Source organism: Scyliorhinus canicula, chromosome 9, assembly GCF_902713615.1.
Source record: "Scyliorhinus canicula chromosome 9, sScyCan1.1, whole genome shotgun sequence".
Classification (NCBI taxonomy): Eukaryota; Metazoa; Chordata; class Chondrichthyes; order Carcharhiniformes; family Scyliorhinidae; genus Scyliorhinus; species Scyliorhinus canicula.
This window is the reverse complement of record NC_052154.1, coordinates 48950266-48972127: the sequence shown is the minus strand read 5'-3', so window position 1 is coordinate 48972127 and position 21862 is coordinate 48950266. Positions and strand designations below refer to the sequence as shown.

Below are 21862 nucleotides of genomic sequence, written 5' to 3'. Positions count from 1 at the left end.
TCTTCGCAGAGTTGCCAATGTGTAATTGAGACTTAAGTCAGTATTCTAATAAGTCTGATTATAACTGGCAAGTTTTATAAATCAGTCTCTACAGAATAATTAAAGGCACAGCAATCGTGCTATGGGTAACAGTTTGAGATGATTACTTGATTAGGCAATGCGAAACAAACAGGCCCAAGTTATATTACCGTCTCTACACTGTTCTCTGGTCATTAAAATCAAAGCAAAGTCAGTTAATGTTTTCATATTAGCAAAGAGCCTATAGAATTGTTTCACGAATAACCAGGGAGTATTTTAAACATCCCATTGCACAAATACTTCAGTCAGTGGGAAGGGGAAAGTGATGTGACAATACTAAAAGCATTTACAGTTCTTGTTAGGGTGGAATCTAGTTGACGCCAATTGAGTGATGTTGCACAATTAGCATTGATGGTTAAGGTATTTTTGCTGCACTGCTTTTTTTAAAAGAAACGGAATTGATAATTTATCATATTATAATGTTTGAGATGAGCACACTAAACATAAACAGCTGTCTAGTGATTAGTACCATTGGGCAAGAGACTTTAATCAGCTAAGTTGAAAGATGAGTAATCATTGTGATCGCCTAGGAATCTCTCAAAAGCACAAATGTTTCCTAAACCAATTAGAAATTCCAATTAAAGTAATAATCAAACTATAGCATAATGTATCAGTTGAAAAGTTAACTGGTCACAAGAATAATTAAAATAATACTCCAGTTTTGAACTTGGAAGATGATAACACAGACTTGGTGAACTAAGGACAATAGTTTTCTACTATAGTCCTGAGTTGCGTTGAGTCCTTTAACACAGAACATAGAACAGTACAGCACAGAACAGGCCCTTCGGCCCTCGATGTTGTGCCGAGCAATGATCACCCTACTTAAACCCACGGAACCCCTATACCCGTAACCCAACAATCCCCCCATTAACCTTACACTACGGGCAATTTAGCATGGCCAATCCACCTAACCCGCACATCTTTGGACTGTGGGAGGAAACCGGAGCACCCGGGGGAAACCCACGCACACACGGGGAGGACGTGCAGACTCCACACAGACAGTGACCCAGCCGGGAATCGAACCTGGGACCCTGGAGCTGTGAAGCATTGATGCTAACCACCATGCTACCGTGAGGCCCCTTTACTTGGCATTATTGCAATGCAGCTCCTTAATGGCATTAAAAATAAATTTAGCTCTGCTATTTCCCATGTAGTTTAATATATTATATACATATTTAAGACCACCTTTTAAAACTCCTACTTTTCAAGTCTCATCAGTGTCTCATTATATAGGCCTGTTTAATGTACAGAATAATGCCTGTCAAATAATGGCAGCTTTTTAATGAATCTTTTCAGGATTTAATTGAAGTAACTATTTTGGTAATGCTAAATTCTGGCTCAATCAGCAATTTTTCCCGTATCACTACATGAGACCAAAAAACTCGAAATAGAAAAATCACGTTGTTTTTTTCGAATGTGCCTAAATTACTTAAAAGAATATTGTACCTGATTACATAAAAATGCTTTTTATGAGGGTATAATACTTACTGTAATATTGAACTTAAATTACTCATATTTTAAAGGACCTCTATACCCTGGATGAGCATAATATCAGAAAGTCAGTAAAAGGAAAAGCGTTTGGGACACGCATCCAGATAAAAGAAGTTCCAATACCACAATTGTACCAGAAAGCACTACACAAAGTTCCGAGCAGCCCAGTTGCCAAGGGAATGAGGGCTGTGGTGGTTTCCTCTGCTAGATGGGATGTGAGTACAGTAACAAACAGTTTCACTTATAATGTGACATATAATAGCTGATGATCAAGGGGGCAGGTTTAGCTCAGTTGGCCGGACAGCTAGTTCATGATGAAGAGCGAGGCCAACAGTGAGGATTCATATCCCGTACCTACTGAGGCTATTCACAAAGGACCTTCAAGCGGCTATTGGATAGGTACATGGATTACGGTAGAATGATGGGGTGTAGATTAATTTCTTCATTATCTAGGACAAAAGTTCGGCACAACATCGTGGGCCGAAGGGTCTGTTCTGTGCTGTATTTTCTATGTTCTATGTCCACCTTATCAGCTTTACCCCTCATCTGAGGTGTGGTGATCCTCAGGTTAAATCACCACCAGTCAGCTCTCCCCCTCAAAAGGGAAAGCAGCCTATGGTCATGTGGGACTATGGTGACTTTACTTTATCTGATGATCAGTTGCTGTGCCAAGTGCACATTTTGCAGATTATTAAAGTTTGCAAATCTAAAGTACAAATTTGTGCTCTTCCTGGAATTATTTCAGATGCATTGCTGGGGAGAGGAATGTTCAGATATATAAGTGAGAGCTATTTGAAATGGGAAAAGAGCAGTAAGCTCAGCCTCACCGAGAAAAACTCAAACATATATATAAAATATTTATAATTGTCGCAAGTAGGCTTACATTAACACTGCAATGAAGTTACTGTGAAAAGCCCATTTGAGGTGATATAGAATATCAGGTACAAGAAAAGAAGTTTAGACATAGTGATTGAGAACTGCAGATACACAGAGCACTGCGGCACAGTGGTTAGCACATCTGCTTCACAGAGCCAGAGACCCAAGTTCAATTCTGGTCTTGGGTCACTGCCTGTGTGGAGTTTGCACCTTCTCCCCGTGTCTGCATGGGGTTCCTCCGGGTGCTTCAGTTTCCTCCCACAGCCCAAAGATGAAATGAAAATCGCAAGTAGGCTTCAAATGAAGTTACTGTGAAAAGCCTTCAGTTGCCACATTCCGGCGCCTGTTCGGGGAGGCTGGTACGGGAATGGTACGGATGTGCAGGTTAGGTGGATTGGCTATGCTAAATTGTTCCTTAATATCCAGGGATGTGAAGTTAGTGTGGTTACAGGGTTAGGCCGGGAGAGTGGGACTAAGTAGGATGCTCTTTCAGATAGTCGGTGCAGACTCGATGGGCCGAAGGCTTCCTTCTGCACTGTAGCAATTCCATGATTGATCTATTCTAAGAAATAAATCCCTGTTACACGGGTTTCCCAGTAGCGGGGGCTTGATTCAATGGGAAATCCCATTTACAGCAACGGGACCAGAGGATCACACGGTCGGCCAGCTCTTGCTGCAGAGAAACATACCACAGAGGGTGTGGAAAATGCCCCAAAGTGTCATTTTCAGTGAGAAAATCGGTGCGATTACCTCCGGACCTGGCAGTGCGATCCAGATATTCAGGCACTTTGAAAGTTTATTTTTCTCCACGTTAAAAACTCCCCACCTGAAGCATTAAGTGTCTGATTCACCCACCCCAGGGGTCATCGGAGCACTTCAACGAAAGAGCTCTTGCATTTAAATGCAAGTACTCCAGTACTAGTATTCCACAGTACTAGATTCAATTCAAGCCAGGGAGATGGCAGCAAGGAGACCAGCTCTTAGATTTACAGATATGTCTACGGAGGGAGCCCTCGACCATTTGCTGGATGCCGTGGAGGAGATGCGGGCTGTAATATGCCCTTGGGCCAGCAGGGGACCCTCCAGCAAGGCCACAAATCCCATCTGGGTGACGGTGGCAGCACTGATTGTGCCAGCAGCCTGACCAAGAGGGCGGGTGTGCAATGTGTTCCGATGTCCTCGTCTAGTGCGCAGTCAATTCCATTCCAGCCCCTCAGCCCTGAGTCCCAACGTAAGCGAATTTACTAATAGTTTGTGTTTTTCTTGAGGTCTTTGACCCCCGACTGCTCCGATGACTTACAGGCACCAGATTTGTAAGTAAAACATTAAAACTATTGATTTACAACAAGAGAAGAGATAAACATGTGAAGGTATTTAATAGAACAACGGTGCTAATCTAATTTCGCTAACACTGTCCCACCCGCCACACAGACTCACACAAAACAGACACACGGTGAGGGGGGGTGGGTGGGGGTAGGTAAGGTTCACAATAACAGGGATTAAACTGGGGATGAGAGATGCGTATCTTCGCTGCTGAGTTTGTGGTCTTTGTAGGCGATGATCTTCGAACGCGAGGTATCGCAAACCATTGGTTGGTTTCAATCTCCTCGTATCTGCCTCCAATTTGACCCAACAGGCTGCGGGAATTACTCTGGAGAGTCACCTTCACCTGTGCAGGTCTCCATCAGATTGACTCTCAGTCTCACTCGTCAAACTGAAGTTCTCACCATGAGAATTTTCATGAGAGTTTTCCATCCACTATGCCTCTGGAATGTTTTTCTGCTCTTTCTGCAGATCAAGATTAACTGTAGTGAAGTGAAAGTAAAAGGCTCTTTCTTCCAGGCCTATAGAGATCTCAAGGGTGAGCTATCAGCCCTGAGCTTTCCCCATCCTTCCAAACAAAGGTTAGGCTTTCACAGACCTGGCTGGAGACTGCATGCAGCCTTTCGAGCAGAGGTTACACTTCACAGGCCTGTCTAGATAGTGAGAGTATTTTAAACCTGCTTCTGGTTCCTCTCGATATCTAAACAGAACGGAAATTTAGCTTTACCAAATAGACCCTGCCTGTGTTTTCAGAACATTCCTGAACCAGGCCCCCAATCAGAATTGAGAGCCTGGCAAAGAACCGTATTTCAATGGAGCTGATAGACTGCTAGCCAAGTCCATCAAAATGACATCACGGGACCCTGCCACCTAGCACACTGGATCGAGGGGTGTGCATATGCCAGTTCATATTGCAGCTTATAGGGGCGGGTTCAAAAATTGGGGGTGGGATTCTCTGTTGGCTGATGCTGAAATTGCGAAACGCAATTGGGCGGAGAATAGGTTCCAACGCTAAAATCGCGATGGCCGCCGATTTGACTAAACTGCTATTCTCTGTCACCTCCACGGCGGCTTCAATGCAGTCCGGAACGCATGGACAGTAAATACCGATTGCATGTAATTAGCGGTCTAACCCGGTATTCTCCAGAGCCTCCGCAATGCTCTACCTCCAATGGGCAGAGTACCTGTGGCATGGTTCACCTTGTGCTTTTAAAAATCGTGAATCCAGCATCATGGCTGCAGAGGGAGAGAGAGGGGGTACTAAAAGTGGCAACATCGCCATAGTTTGCTGACAATTGTGCCACTGGCCGGGGGCATCTGCCAGGGCCGGGGGGAATAACGGGAGGTGGTCAGGGTGTGGGCCGTGGGGTCGGGGTGGATGGCCACAGAACGCCATTGCCGCAGCTGGCAAGGCAGCCATACAGCTGTGAACATGGGTCAAATAGGTGTCACCCCAGGCCACCCCCCCCCCCCCCCCCCCCCGGTGCCCTCTGGCTCCAGCCGACCCATCAGCTGGATGGGGCTCGCTCCAGCACAAGTGGTGCCATCTTGTTGGCCGGATTGAGTATATGTGGGGATTGTAATATATGGCTGCAGCTTGTCAGCGTCCTGAGTGTCAATCACAGACCCGGTAAATCACACTCCGTTTTTAATTGGAATCGATTGTGTTCCACGTGGTGCCGGTGCTCGTCGTCCCACAGTTGCTGAATTGATCTAGGTTCAGTGCCAATTTTGCTGTCTTGAAAATCTACAAGTTCTGCTTTGACGTCTACACTCAGTCTCAGAAACTGAGAATCCCGCAGTTTAAAAGGAGCCAGCAACATAGGAATTAAAAAGGAAACCAGGATCAGACAAGGATTTGAAAGAGGCTCCTTACAAATGTAGGAAAAAGATGAATGACCTACTATGATCAGCAAGGGTAAGCGCTTTCAATCTCCTCTTGGCACTCAACCCTTCTAACACCTCCCCGGAATGTTACCTGAAACCTGCCACCTCGCAGATCTCCAGCACCCGACCTCCCAGCAGCATCCTCAAACCACCCCCCCCCCCCAACCCCCCAGCATGCTTCATTAGATATTCCCCCTGCTTGGGCACAGTGCCCGCACATGCCAGTTGTTATTGACCTCTGGCCCGCCAGGCATCCCGCTCACATGCCTATTTGAGTTCCTGCAGGAAAAGACCGCCACAACCACGAAGAGGTGGGATGCCCAAGCTAAGGATCCTGACTCTGTACAAGGAGAGGGCCATTGAGCTCATAATGGAGGAGCTGGAGCAGCCATGAGCTGAGAGCGAGGTGGGCCTGAAAGAGAAAAGTGAGGAGCCACTGCACCTTCATCCAGATGGCCAGTCTCAAGTTTATTCTTTGCAGTCCAAACCCTTGACCAAGCCATGGACTAAAACCATGTGCCTTGCCTTGCAGGAATATGAGCTGAAGAGCCTGACCTGTCTACCAGCAGTGTTCCACCACCCACCCTCAACACCACGTCGGAGCAGGAAACAGATGAGATGTCACAGCTGTCACCCACACCATCCACCGTCACAAAAACATCTGCTCATTACTGGCTATTTAGAGATTTGAGTTTGGTGAATCTGGAATGGGGCCACAGGGCAGAAAGCCTTGTATCTAATATTGTCACAGTTATGAAACTAGTGAGAATAGAATGGTTAAAATACTAAACTTTCTATGTGGAGCCATGATTCAATTAAGAGACGAGGGAAACCAGCACATTATTGCACTAAAGGAAGCTAGGGATATCAAACCATTTATTCCAGTGATGAATGAATAATTGAGAAGGGCATAGTGTTGCATTGCATCTTTAGACAGAACCGAGCACACCACCTCAACATTATGAGCTAACTAAGGGGGTTATATATATTTTTTAATATACATTTTATTGAATTATCAAATGCAAAGAGTATTATACATATAGACAAAGATATATACATAATATAAATTTCATTAACGCAAGAAACAGCCAATTAAAAGTAGGAAGGCAATTAATGAGTGTAATGGAATAAGGAAAACCTATTACTGAACTAACCCCCACTAACTCAACCGCCCGAAACCTCTAATGCGTCCAGGTTCTTGAAGAAAGAAATGAACGGTCACCACGTCTGGTAGAACCTCCCCACTGAGCCTCTGATGGTTTACTTGACCTTATCCAGGTGCAAGACAGATATCATGGCTGGGATTCTCCGCCGGCGGGATTCTCCGTTATGCGGACTCCAGAGGTTTCCCGATGGCGTGGGGCTGCACCACAATGGGAAACCCCATTGACCAGCTGGCGTAACGGAGAATCCTGGCGGCGGGTCGGGGCATAAATGTGGCGTGGCGGGGCGGAGAATCCCGGCCAATATCTTCCACCCATGCAGATGCCTTGGGTGGTGAGGGTGGTTTCCAGTTGAGTAATTTTCACCCCCTGGCTATTAAGGAAGCGAAGGCAAGAACATCAGCCTTCACTTCCGAGTAGAAAGATGGGGGCCCAAAACCCCAGATATTGCAGCAGGCAAGGTTCTAGGGTATCTGAAAAATCTTGAATATTGCATCGAAAATGGAAACGCAGTAACCAGCAAGCTTAGAACAAGACCAAAACGCATGCGTGTGGTTAGCCGGTGTAAGTGAACATCGGTCAAACTTGTTCTTCACATATTGAAAGAATCCACTCGTCCGAATGGCCAGGCGGTCAGCTGGGCAGAGAGGACGCTTGCCACTGCCATTTTGTCCCCTGCCGATTCCAGGGAAGCTCTGAATCTGAGGAGCACACTCAGCTCCAAACTTTCCTATCCTTGTTGTTTTTAGTAAGAAGTCTTACAACACCAGGTTAAAGTCCAACAGGTTTGTTTCGAATCACTAGCTTTTGGAGCGCAGCTCCTCCTTCAGGTGAATTTGGTTGTTTTTAGGCATTATTCCTTGTTGTACTGTCTACCGACGATTTCAGAACAAAATTGTGGTTAGCACTGCCGTTTCGCCGTTATATCGAATAGGTTTGAGTCAGAGCGTCTCCCGGTGCATTCTCTCCATTTGCATCCACCAATGGAAGCGTGTGTTATATAAATTAAGGACAAGAATTAATGACTGAAAGAGCAGCACTGCAGTCTCAAGGCTCTGAGGTCCCAGATTCGATCCCAGCCCTGGGTCACTGTCCGTGTGGAGTTTGCACATTCTCCCCGTGTCTGCGTGGGTTTCGCCCCCACAACCCAAAGATGTGCAGAGTAGGTGGATTGGCCACGCTAAATTGCCCCTTAATTGGAAAAAATGAATTGGGTAATCTAAATTTATTAAAAGAAAAGAATTCATGACTGATTTGGCCAAAGTGCCTCAAGGATCTTCGTATTTGTTGGCTCCTCGAAAAATCATCTTTCTTTTTCCACTGAGCTGCTGCCACTATAATAGGATGAAAACCCCAGTAAAGCAGATTTAGACAACACCCAGGAAATTCTCCAGGCCAGAATATTTATTGCCAGGAACATTTAAAACTAGTTAACTGTCCCTAAAAGCAACCAAAGCATGGTGAAATATGCGACATAAGATTATTAAGTGATCAAAAATAAACTTTATCCAGAGCGGCTTATTAGAGTAAGATTTATTTTTTTCTGCCTTTTTGTGGACAAGGAGAGCACAGTCAGTGGATCCTCTCCCAAAACCAAAAGTCCTTTTCAATAAGACTGACATGTTAAATTGAGGCTGTGCGTGATGGTTGCTCCATTCCAATTGTTTACTTCCAGTTCACTCACTGTGTGCCTGCTTTCTACCACTGTCTATGGGCTTTGTGCTGCCTCTGGCCTCGTGAGATCCAAGTTATACTACGCCAACAATATACCAATGAACAATTATACTCTAACTGAGACATGTTTCTGCATCCTCATTCTTATAGCTATATTTGATGAGTGTGACTATTTCACAAATGTTACCATTTGAAATAAATACCCTTTATGTGGACCGTTAGAGTATACAGAATGAAGTACAAATGGTGTACTAAGTGTTGTGGGAACTAGGTTGATGTGCAAGGCAGGGAGTTTTTCTGCTTGTGTTTAACTGTGTTTGAGAATTAGACTTTAGGGTTTCGCATTAGAGATTTGAAGGACGGTTTGAGTTAAACATGGCTTTGGATCTCGAGGCCGGGGTTGATGTGCAAAACGTTTCTTCCACTTAAAATATCAACTGACGCCACCATATTGAGCAAGTCCCAGGCAAGGAAGATGTCTGTCAGCCAGCTAATGGCAGCTTTATGTATTTGCAGTCCATGATTATAATCTGGTGGGTGAATGAGGCAGCAAAGTTCTGGATGTTTTGGATTGTAATTGGCGTGTATTTTAATTCTCTGAATTTGGGGTCAAGCATTGTGGAGTGAATGCTGGGAAGGAACAAATCGCTGCAGTGAAATTTTGTTTTTAATTTCTGCTTGGAGTTATCACATCACTAAGTAATGAAATAATCCCTAATGCCCACATAATAATGATAAGGCAATCAGTCTCAGCTATCTCCTGTGGAGATTATTTTAATATTTCAAATAATGTGCATTTCCAGCCATATATGAGGACAGATCCTGCTGTAATTTCACAGCTTCCTCAAGTGTTTGTTGTTACTGATCTGACACTGTGATATTATTTCATTTGCAACGTGCTGGTAGAGGCAGGTAATACAACTGATTCATATTAGTGACCACAATTCTTTAAGAGGACTATTATAATATGCAGCAGTAAATTCCCAATGGATTTAAATCACAATCCATGGAAGTTGTTTAATGTTTTCATAAAACTTTGGTGAAAGGAAAATTGAAACAATTACCATTTGAGTCTTGGCTCAGTCTAAGTATCTTCGGAATTAACTGGTATTCTATGGGCCTCTACATTTCTCTTGTTCTGCTTTGTAACATTGACACCACTTTACTTTTACAGAGGTTATGCAGCAGTCGAAATGTCTGCTCAGAAAGCTGAAAAGGTCTTTGAGTTTTCAAGATGAATTAATGAGGAAAATCATTTTCACCCAGCAATCCCTCCAATTATCACGTTTTAACTACTTATGGTAGAGTTTAAATTCAAGTAGTATCAATTATTTGGAGTTAATGATTGAGAGACTTAATATTTAATAATTATCAAAATAATTGGATCTGGCTTGTAAAGGGGGATGTTGAGGTGGAGAAGTGGATTCCTGTGCATGTGGTCTGTGTCTGATGCCACAGCCATCAATGGTAGCCCATGGAGAGTGTATGGATGGGGTGCCAATGAAGCAGACTGCTTTGACCGAGATGGTATCCAGCTTCTTGAGTGTTGTTGGAGCTGCACTCATCCAAAAAACTGGAGAGCATTCCATCACACTCCTGCCTCGTGCCTTGTAGATTGTGGACAGGCTCAGGGGAGTAAGGAGGCAAGTTATTCAGCACATGATTCTTAGCTTCTGACCTGCTCTTGTAGTCACAATTTTTATATGACTGATCCAATTAAGTTTCTGGTAAATGGTAACCCCCAGAATGTTGATAGTGGGAGATTCAGTGATAATAATGTCATTGCATATCAAGAGGCAATGGTTAGATTCTCTCTTGTTGGAATTTAGATAATGAAGCTGGGCAATTGGCCGAAGTATCAGTGGAGAACATTTTGCAGACAGCGATCATGACTCCATTAGATTCAAGATTGTTGGGGAAAAGAACAAGAATGGGCCTGAAATCAAAGTTCTAAACGGGGGAAGGCCAATTTTAATAAGATCAGATGTGATTTGGCCAGAGTGGACTGGGAGCAGATATTTTTAGGTAAATCTGTGACAGACTGTGGGATGCATTCAAGAAGGAAATAGTGAGAGTGCAGGACCAACATGTTCCAATCAAGAAAAAGGGGAAGAGTAGGGTTCATTAAGGACCACAGTGGCATTTTGTGTGCGGAGCAGGAGGATGTCGGCAGGGTTCGAAATTAATGCTTTGTGTCAGTGTTCATCAGTGAGTGGGACGAAGGGCGATGTGGATATAGAAATCAGGATGAAGGACTGTGATAAAATTAAAGGAATTAACATCGACAGAGAGCAAGTTCTGAGTGGTCAGGCAGGCTTAAAAGTAGATAGGGCTGCAGGGCTGGAGGAAATGTATGCCAGGCTGTTAGTGAGACAAGGGAGGAAATAACATGGGTGTTGGCAATCATTTTCAATTCCTCTCTTGCCACAAGAGAGAAGAGTAGGATTTTAAAATCTGTTTTTCTAATTTGCTGCGGTAAGATCTAAGATTGTATTTTGAATAGATGAAGGGAGAGAACACCATCCTAAAAGCTTTTGTGCCTTTCTTCCGCCTCTGTTCTTGGGTGCCAGAGTTGGGTCATGAGCAGTCTTTTCAGGGGACTGCTTTTGTCACCCAGGAGCCATCCATCCAAACGAGCAGGAGCAACAAACAGCTTTTCCACCTGTAAGTGTCGCAGGTATAAAGAATATATGTGTGTTTGGATGTGTATGTGTGTGTGTGTGTATGTGTGTGTGTGCACGCACGTTTCTCAAAAGGGCTACATGCCAAATCAGGCATTTGAAGTGGAGGTGCCCAGTTAAGATGGGTTACAAGTAAACATAACATGAACCGAAATTTGCGTTAGGAGATAAATGAGGATCTGGACTTTTAGCTGTTGAATTGCAGAGAGAACTAAAAGGAGACTTACAACTAGTAAAGAGTATTAATGAATAAAGCGAAGTTATTCAGTTTATTTTACCCAAACGTAGTGGCCATTAGGAAAACGTGAAACGTTTTTATATTCTGGGAAAGGTAACTTCCAAAGAAGGTTAAGGACAATGGATTTAAAAATGAAAGAGAGAAAAATGAAGGAAAGAATGAAATCTCTGCTAGAGGGGTGGCCATCTAAGAACCTGCAGTGTGTTCTGCTGAGAGACAGCTATGAAAGACACAACGTGAGCTGTCTCCAGAAATACCAGAGAAGTGTCTGTTTGTTTCAGAAAGCTGGGTTTTGTTTAAAGCCATGGATTATCATTGCTGACTGAAAGTGAAAAATAAGCCCTGTGAAATGCCTCCCCTGCATCAACAGTGGGTCGGTGTGTTGCGGTTATGTTATTGCAATTTCCAAGTATCTATAGGGACTGTTGTCGAAAAGGCAATTTACTTGTGAGTCTTACTAAGTAGAAATCATTGGGGGAAATATTTGTAAGAATACTTTTAACTGTGTAAATGTAATCTTGAGTGTTCACATTTTCTTTTCTTTTGTTCGTAAATGTTTTAATTTAATATTTAAAATCTCCCAAAATTGTTATTGCAGTACCAATACCTTCTCATAATAAAATATAAATTGTAAATCGTTGTAATAGCTTTTTCAAGTCTCCCCTTGGGATTTAGTCAGCCCGCCAGTTACCATCTGCCTTCATATCAATTATGCGCAATTCCCCACTTTCCCGATGGTGCCACCCCCTCCCCTCGCCAAGGGAGTTGGTGGCCACTGATGCCACTCCATGGGACTGGTCCAGGTTGGCACCTGTGCCCCCTCCTCCCATTCGGTGCCCATAGGGGTCCTTGGAATGGAGGGTCAGCTGGTTCGAGCCCCGGCTGCCCCTGCATCATCTGGCTCTGCCAGCACTGGTGGTTCCCCATGGTCTGCACCATCATGTCGATGCCCTCAGCGATGCTCCTCAGTGACTGGGACATGCTCTGAAATGCCTCGGTAATGTCCACCTGTGACTGGGACAGGCTCCACAGTGCCTTGGCCATGCCAACCTGAGAGCAGGACATGTCCCGCAGTACCTCACCAAGGTACTGGCTGACATCCCCCAGTGAGCCGGACATTTTACCGAGACCCTCAGCCATGGCCATCACCGACTGCGCAACACCTTGGGCACCTTCACTAATGGTACCAACGTCGTGCACCAGGCTTTCCAATGCGGGCGCCAACCCAGCAGTGTTGGCCTCGGTGCCACTCATTGCCGGTAATATCTCCTGCACCTGTAGCCTCTGGGACTCCTCCAATCAGCAGTGGATCTGCTGGAGTGATGCTGACCTCCCCCTCTGGATATCCCAGCTGCTCCCTATCGTATCAATCAGCTACGGGTACCTCTGTACCACAGGCTTAGCATCAAGCTGGGACCCAGCTGGGTCCTGAGATCTAGCAGCCCTCCAACTACTGTCTCACCTGGGGGTTCCTGCCTCCATCTGTAGTGCATGATCAGCAGTGTGGTGCTCACCAAATTATGTCCCAGACATAATGTCCACTAACATGAGGTGTGTGTATCTGCGCTGGTGGTGGGTGGGGATGATAGCTGTGCCCCGACTATAATGGTTGCATCCTCGGAGCTCTCCTCCGAGGTGTTCTCCTGGGAGGCTGGAGGGGGAGCCACCCAGGATGGGCCGTTGCCGTCAGCTGGAGGACCTGTGGGAGAATGGGCATGTGGTCAGTGGGAGGGATGGGATAATCAGTAAAGCAATAACAACTCACATTTGACAGGTCCACTGGGTGGGGCCAGGTGTTTCCTCACCTCTGTGGCCACTAGCCTCCTCGTGGATGACCGATCTGTCCTCGGTCACCCCAGTCACCTCCAGGGCATGCATCTCGAAGGAGCTTATGTCCAGCAACCTACCCAATCTGGGCCCTCTCCCTATGATTATAGGAGAGCTTTTCCTAAGGAGATACAGAGTGGGCATGGTTAGCCACACACGTGGTTCACAGTGGTATATACCTTTAACCCCAAGAGCTATATCTGACTCTTTCTTGAAATTACTCTCACCTACTTTTTTTGGTCGTGAATATATGCAAACTCCACAGACAGTGACCCAGTGCCGGAATCGAACCTGGGACCTCGGCGCCATGAGGCAACCATGCTAACCACTTGTGCCACCGTGCTGCCCTACTCCATTCAGTCCTAAAAGATTCACTCCTTATCCTCAAACTATGACCCCTTGTTCTGGACTCCCTCGCCATCAGGAAAATTCTTTCTGAATCTACCCTGTCTAATCCTGTTAGAATTTTCTAAGTCTCTATGCGATCCCCTCTCACTCTTCTAAACTCCAATGAATATAATCCTAACCAATTTACTGTCTCCTCATATGACAGTCCCACCATCCCAGGAATCAGCCTGCTAAACCTTCGCTGCACTCCCTCCAAAGTAAGAACATCCTTCCTCAGATAAGGACACCAATACTGCACACAATACTCCAGATGTGGCCTCACCAATGGCCTATACAATTGCAGTAAAATATCTCTATTCCTATACTCAAATCCTCTCACTATGAAGGCCTTCTTTACTGCCTGCTGTATCTTCATGCTTACTTTTAGCGACTGATGCACAAGGACACCAAGGTCTCGCTGTGTATCCACCCCTCTCAATTTACACCAATTCAAACAATAATCTGCCTTCCTATTTTTGCTACTGAAATGGATAACTTCACATTTATCCATATTATATTGCATCTGGCCTGAATATGCATACTCATTCAGCCTGTCCAAATCCCGCTGAAGCATCTCTGCATCATAGAACATAGAACAGTACAGCACAGAACAGGCCCTTCGGCCCTCGATGTTGTGCCGAGCAATGATCACCCTACTCAAACCCACGTATCCACCCTATACCCGTAACCCCCCAACCCCCCCCCCCCCCCCCAACCTTACTTTTTAGGACACTACGGGCAATTTAGCATGGCCAATCCACCTAACCCGCACATCTTTGGACTGTGGGAAGAAATGGGAGCACCCGGAGGAAACCCACGCACACACGGGGAGGACGTGCAGACTCCACACAGACAGTGACTTTAGCTTTTGATAGTAATCTGCTATATGAGACCTTGATTTTCCTTTTGTAAACCCATGCTGACTTTGTCTGATTACACCACTGCTTTCCAAATGCTGTGCTAAGAAATCTTTGATAATGGACTCCAGCAACTTCCCTACTACCGATGTTAGACTCACTGGTCTATAGTTCCCTGTTTTCTCTCTGTCTCCCTTTTTGAATAGCAGGGTTACATTCTCTACCTTCCAATCTGTAGGAACCATTCCAGAGTCCAAAGAAGTTTGGAAAATGATCACCAATGGATTTCTAGGGCATCTTCCTTAAGTAATCTGGAATGAAGATTATCAGGCCCTGAAGATTGATCCACCTTAAATCCCATTAATTTCCCCCAAACTATTTCTCTGCTAATACTAATTTCCTTCAGCTCCTTACTAAAACTTGTGTTACTGAATTCTAAACTGTTCACATCTTCAGGTCTATTGCTTTTTCATGCTAATTTGTATGCTTCTTCTCTGAATGTAATACTATCCCATATTTCCCTTGTAAACCATGGTTTGGCCACAGTTCCCTTTCTACTTTTCTACAAATGCCAGCTTCAGCTTGCTGCCCCTATCTAAATTGAAGCTCCTCCATTAGAGTTTGTGGACTCTGGCAGTCACATGAACTGATATCCATATCCGTAGTTATGGATAGGTGCAAAAAGGCCTCTTTCTTATCTTCTTATTGTGGGTTTGTGTGTGTGAGAATGAAGTTGCAACCATTCCCTGTGTTTGTATGTGTGGATAAGCTTTAACCCTAATGAGAGTTTGCTGTGAATCATTTTAAAATTGGACTTCACAAACAGAAGTTTTGGGGGAGTAGTCCACCACTTATTTCATAAATTATAACACCTCGTGGCGCAGTGGATAGCACTGGGACTGTGGTGCTGAGGACCCGGGTTCGAATCCCGACCCTGGATCACTGTCTGTGTGGAGTTTGCACGTTCTCCCCATGTCTGCGTGGGTTTCACCCCCACAAACCAAAGATGTGCAGGTTAGGTCGATTGGCGACGATAAACTGACCCTTAATTGGAAAAAAAAATAATTGGGCACTCTAAATTTATATTTTAAATAAAAGTAAAACACCTCAGGTTGCGGTCAAGTGGCATGAAAATAAAGGAGTTCAGTTTTGCCGCCCTCCTTTCTCCATAACATTGATGAAGGAAATACAAGGTCAGAAGCTCAGCTTGGGCCTGAATATAAGCAGAAAAGTTAGAGCAAATCATATTGGATACCAGTGTTCCAAATGTTGTGCAGACCAGACATTACAGTTATAACATGGTCTGATAATTTAAATAAAATTTGACTGTTTGCCCGTATTTGATGTTCCTTGTCATCACCATCATTCCAATGCAAAATAACACCAATTCTTTCTCTGCTATTCTGCAACCTTCATCAATTTTGCAGTTTTCCTTCCTCAGATTGGTCAAAAACTTAGGTGGGAAATATCAAGGAATCCATGAGCAGGATTTTCCAGTCACCGACGCTGAAATCGCGTTCGCCAGTCGGCCGAAGAATCCCCGCTTGCGCCAAAATCGGGGGCGGCACCGCTTTTGCAAAGCGCCACCCCCTCCAAAGCAGCGTACTCTAGGAGTACGTCACATGCCGTATTGACGGCCTCAGGACATTACCTGAGGCCCTCCTCCCCCCCCCAAATGCTCTGCCCCCGACCTGCCGAGTTCCCGACGGCGTGGGTCTCTCATGCTATTTTCTTGACGGGAACGCGACGTGGCGGCTGCAGACTCAGCCTAGTCCTGCCACAGTCAGGGGAGAGCTGACCCAATGGCAGGGGGGACTTTGGCAGGGGCAGGGGGCACTGCTGGGAGTGGTCCAGGGGTAGCGCACTGGCCAAAGGAGGGCACTATTTGGCAGGCCGGGTTTGCGCGTGGATGGTGCCATGTTGCACGGCACGGCAGCTGCAGGCCGCCGCCATGCGCATGAGCGACCATGGACCCGGCCATATCAGCAGCTAGAGCCGGATACTACGCTGCGTGCCTGCTAGACCCCCACCAAACAGAGGATCGGTGGCCGTTTCGCGCCAATTGTTCGGTCGTAAAGCACCACCATTCCCACGACGGTGCAAGGACATAGCCTGAAAATCGGAGAATCCAGCACCATATACTGGCCTCCATCGAGGAACACTTCTGTAAAATTCTAATAGAATTTGAAATGTCTGTAGTTCATCAGGACTCCCAACATCAAACTGATCTGAGAATGTCACAGTTACTATTCATTGTGGAGCAGCAACAAAACAGATGACATGTTTCCTGGATCAATGTTGCAACTACAACAACACTAAATACATATTGTGCATTAACTCTGCTGATTTTAATTTTGTATAAAATATTTATGTGGCTCATCGTGAATTCATATGTTGCAGGTATTTTAGAAAAAAGAATTGGATTCTTTTATTGATTTTTGTTTTTTGTTTAGTATTCCAGAAGAACATTGGATTTATATGCTGATGTACTGATAGTAATGGCCTTTCAGAATAATAAACTAGCTGAACTCTTCTGGTTACCTACTTTAATGATCTGGCTGATATACATCATTATCAAATTCACATTTGATAAATGCAAACCTGGGTTTCAACACTGCGAAAATATGATAGCTGGCATCTCTATCCTGCATCTTTCTTTTCCTGGGGTTAGTTCACACATTTTGAATTTACTTTTAGCCATGTACAACCATGGGTGGCACGGTAGCACGGTGGTTAGCACTGTTGCTTCATCGGGACCTGGGTTTGATTCCCGGTTTAGGTTACTGTCTGTGCGGAGTCTGCACTTTCCAACCATGTCTGCGTGGAATTTCTCCGGGTGCTCTGGTTTCCTCCCACAGTCCAAAAATGTGCAGGTTAGGTGGATTGGCCATGCCAGCTTTCCCTTAGTACCCAAAATGTTTAGGTGGGGTTACTGGGTTACGGGAATAGGGTGGAGATGTGGGCTTAAGTAGGGTGCTCTTTCAAAGGGCTGGTGCAGAGTCGATGGGCTGAATGGCCTCCTGCACTGTAAATTCCATGATTCTATAATCAGACCAAATAACATTTCAAAGCAAACAACCTGAAGTTGCAATGCTTTCTTCCTGTAACATTGACATACATTGGACTCAGCTCCTCGTATTATGAGGTGCTGGCATTTGAGGATTGCATATAGCAATCTGTAAATAACACCCTACAAAGCTCTTTGAAGCATTAGTGGTATTTAAAGCCAACGCCTACTACCCGTCAATTTAACAGTTTGGTTTACTTTGTTGATTGGTCCAATCATTTATGTGAGGCCTGCCTTCCTACCTTCCTTCCATTTCTCTTTGGCCGGGATTTTCCACGCCCATTTCCGTTGGGCAGATTCAGGAACGGGAGCAGAAAATCTTACAAGAAGTTCAAATTGCATTTCACACCGATGTAAATACGATTGTCCCCTCCTCCGAATTGTGTAGTAGTGCGTTTCCTGATGCTGAATATTGGGAACATGATTTCCACACATTTTCATATCATTTTCAGGCCTCTACACCTGAATCAACCCGCACCACCTCTAAGAAGGTCCATTCACATCAGTGTGAGGATGAAATGGTGTGAAACCCATCTGGTCTCCCATGGCATGTACATGGTGAGCAAACATCCCAAGGGAGCTCAGATGAGTGCATCGCTCAGGTGAAGAGGGTTATGACCGGGCATTGCCCCTTTGCACTGCCTGGGCATTGTGCCCCAATGTCTCGGCAGTGGCATGGGGAGGTGCCTGGGCAGTGCCAAGTGGGGAGGAGGTTCTTGGTGAAATATTGTGCACTGGGGTGGCCTTCAAAAATGGCACCCCAACCTTCGAGGGACTAATTGTTTGGCGAGGTGGACTCCAGAGATATGCTGTGGGATGCTGCCATTTATGTTTTCCTGCCTAGGTCCTGAATGACACGGCGGAGAAAGCGGCCATTTCTGCCGGCGTCCTTCAACGCTGCTTTTCCTGCCCGTTATTGGCCTTTAAAATGAAAATGAAATGAAAATCGCTTATTGTCACGAGTAGGCTTCAATGAAGTTACTGTGAAAAGCCCCTCGTCGCCACATTCCGGCGCCTGTTCGGGGAGGCTGGTACGGGAATTGAACCGTGCTGCTGGCCTGCTTGGTCTGCTTTAAAAGCCAGCGATTTAGCTGAGTGAGCTAAACCAGCCGTTTTCTGGGAAAATCTTGCCCTTTGTATGTTTTTTTCATTCCCATCCCGTAGAACTACTTCTTAAACGAGTTAAGGGTCTCTGCCTCCACCACCAACTCGGGCAGTGAATTCCAGACTCCCACTACCCACTGCATAAAAAAGTTCTCACTCATGTCCCCTCTACACCTTCTGCCACTTATCTTGAATCTATGTCCCTTGGTTCTAGAATTCTCCGCCAAGAGAAACAATTTCATCCTGTCCACTCTATCTCTTCTCATAATTTTGTCCTTTCCATCCTGTTCCATTGCATTCCCTTAAATAGAATCTTGTCATTTCAGCCTATGCCATTTTCTGGCAATTGTTTATGGATAGCGGAAGATGGAAGATGAAGAACCAGATGTTGGCTCACAAAATGGTGCAGAAAGCACAAATATTCTCCCCTTTCAAAAAAAAACTCCAATTGCCCCTCAAGCTGAAAATGATGTCAAGAGAATTTTAGGATGTTTTCAGTGCTGCTAACTTTCAAATAGTTTCAATGCATTTTAATCTAATTGTTTTGCAATCTATCAGTTCTCTCAAGTGTGCTCGATCCTTCAGCAGACTAAATCAAAGTTCCCTACTGGGCTCCCCGGCAATTACCAATATCACTCCGTACTAATTTCTCCAGCGGAATTGATTTTCACTGGTTGTGGATGAGCGCTTTCGAGGTGTGACGCATCTTTTTCATCTTTTGCATTTTTGTGCAGATTTTTTTAATGCATGCTGACTGCAATAATTTGTTTCTACTGACAAACTCTATCCCCTTTTGATCTGAAAAGTGAAATTATGCACATTTTCTAAGATATGTTGTGTCCAGGGCAAACAGCCATTAATATGTACACTGGAAAGGGTGTAGATCGCTCTCGTTAGTCTCCTGAACTCTCTGAAATCAGTGAAAATTAGACATTTGAATGGACCAGGTCAGTCAGGTGAATAACCACTCATTAGTTTCTATTAATAGACCAAAACAACACAGACGAAATATTGATTAATTTGCAGAATGAATACTGTAAAAAGATACTGGGGTGGGGCGATGGGTAGATCTCATATGTGGGTTACAGTGTAACCATTCATCTGTTGTTTCTGCTGAAGTTACAGCTGGAGGTTGGAAGAACCCTGTAGAAATTCCTCACTCTGATTTATCGCCGAAACAACTTCAAAACTATAAAGGTTGTAAAAGTATTTTAACATTGCTCTTTAGCACGCATAATTAAAAAGCTTCACATGGGAAACATGTTGCAGCCTTTTAAGCAAAGGGGGAAACTGCAAGCAAGCTGTTGAGGTCGAGCTATATATATCTCTCCCCTTTGATCCAGGCTGGAACAGAAGATGATAAAATGTACCTCCAGAATTAATTAAAGCTATCCATCAAAAATAGAATCCAAGACACAAAGCTTTCCTGTGTGGTTTCCTAATTCAATCTTCATATATTTAGAAAAAGGCAACACTCCTCCAGTGGGCGAACCTTCCCCAGGTAGCTAGCAATACAAATAATGGCCTCTTTGCAATTCAATAGTAGCTAATAGGTAGCCCAATCACCCCCACCCCCCACCCCCCAGCATGATAATTCCCTACTGCAAGTGCTCCGGAACAGGGTAGAATACATATTGGTAGTCATTTTGGAAGATGTTGTATTTTGGTGAACAAGTTGAGTTCACATCCAATTGCCACTAACTGCACTTACAGCACAGATGTTAGTGACCACCAGGTAGTTGTCTCGAGCATTATGTAAGCGTTTTTACTCATCTCTAGTCAAGAGGCCAATTTGCTTTGAGGTCTTTGTCTTACGGTACTCTGTAACTTGCCAATAGGGATGTTGCGAACAATTTTCCCTTCGATTGGCTTTCACTCTTTGCCTCTCCTGGCAGTCTAAACAGGGTAATAAATTGTTCTGTGTGGATAGTTACCAGTACAAAACATTGACTGAAGGCTGAGTAGTAAAATGTATTTATACACCAGCCTTCAAAAAATAAACTTGTGTGTCACCATAATCCTCAAATCGTGTTGTTAAGGCACCTAAAAATGATGATTAGACAGGGTAGATACAGAAATAATTTTCCCGATGGTGGGTGTAATGAACTCCAATTGGTTTTATTGGTTGGCCAATTGGAGTATGAGCTCCCTCAATGATAGCTCATTGAGGGGGCCCATATAATCACCTGTGTAGGCTTTGTGAGCCAGTCTTAAGTTGACTGGACTGCTAGCAGCACTGTTTGTAGCTGCTCCTGTAATATCGTTATTGTAAATAAATATTGGTGTGGTGACGGAACTCCTGCCTCCCGTGGATTACTACAGTGGGGGAGTCCACAACTGGGGGTCATAGTTTGAGGATAAGGGGTAAACCTTTTCGGACTGAGGTGAGGAGAAATTTCTTCACCCAGAGAGTGGTGAATCTGTGGAATTCACTACCACAGAAAGTAATTGAGGCCAAAACATTGTGTAAGTTCAAGAAGGCGGGATTCTCCCAGTCCCGCGCCAGGCTGGAGAATCGGCGCAACTACGCCACACCACCCTGATGCTGGTAGGCGATACTCCGAGGAGCGTTTGGCAGGGCGCCAGTCGCGGGCCGTTGTCCGCGGACGGGCCGTCGATTCTCCGGCCTTGATGGGCCAAGCAGTCGCGTGGAAACGACAGAGTCCCGCCGGTGCCGTCCACACCTGCTCGCAGCCGGCGGGAACTCTGTGCGCAGGGTCGGGGGTGCCTTGTTGGGGGGGGGGGGCACCAATCGGCGGGCCAGCCTCTCCAGCCCCAGCCCTATTTTGTTACACGGCCGGCCCCTGAACCCTCACGCCATGTTGCGTCAGGGCCGGCGCGTTGAGAAAGTCCCCTGTGCATGTGCGGGTTGGCACGGCGCCCAGTTGGCACCGGGAAGAGAGGCACCGTGAACCACTCCAGCGCCATGCTGGCCTCCTGAGGGGGCCAGAATCGGTAGTGCCCGGTAGTGAAACACGACGCCGTTCACGACGGCGCGGTCACTCTCCCTCCATTTTGGAGAATCCCGCCCTAGATGTAGCTCTTGGGGCTAAAGGAATCAAGGGATATGGGGGGAAGACAGGATCAGGGTATTGAACTTGATGATCAGCCATTATCATAATGATTGGTGCAGCAGACACGAAGGGCCAAATGACCTCCTCCTGTTGCTATGTATGTTTCTATGACTAAAATATAGATTCCAGTTCTGT

At 45.3% G+C, this 21862-nt stretch overlaps 1 protein-coding gene across 1 annotated transcript in view; it reads left to right on the top strand.

Moving 5' to 3' along the window:
- The window catches only part of LOC119971301, a 692274-nt gene that overhangs the window by 517325 nt on the left and 153087 nt on the right, over window positions 1-21862 (top strand). The window contains exon 4 of the mRNA XM_038806664.1: window positions 1602-1784. Coding sequence (XP_038662592.1) covers window positions 1602-1784 — 183 coding nt within the window. The remainder of the gene's footprint in view (window positions 1-1601; window positions 1785-21862) is intronic.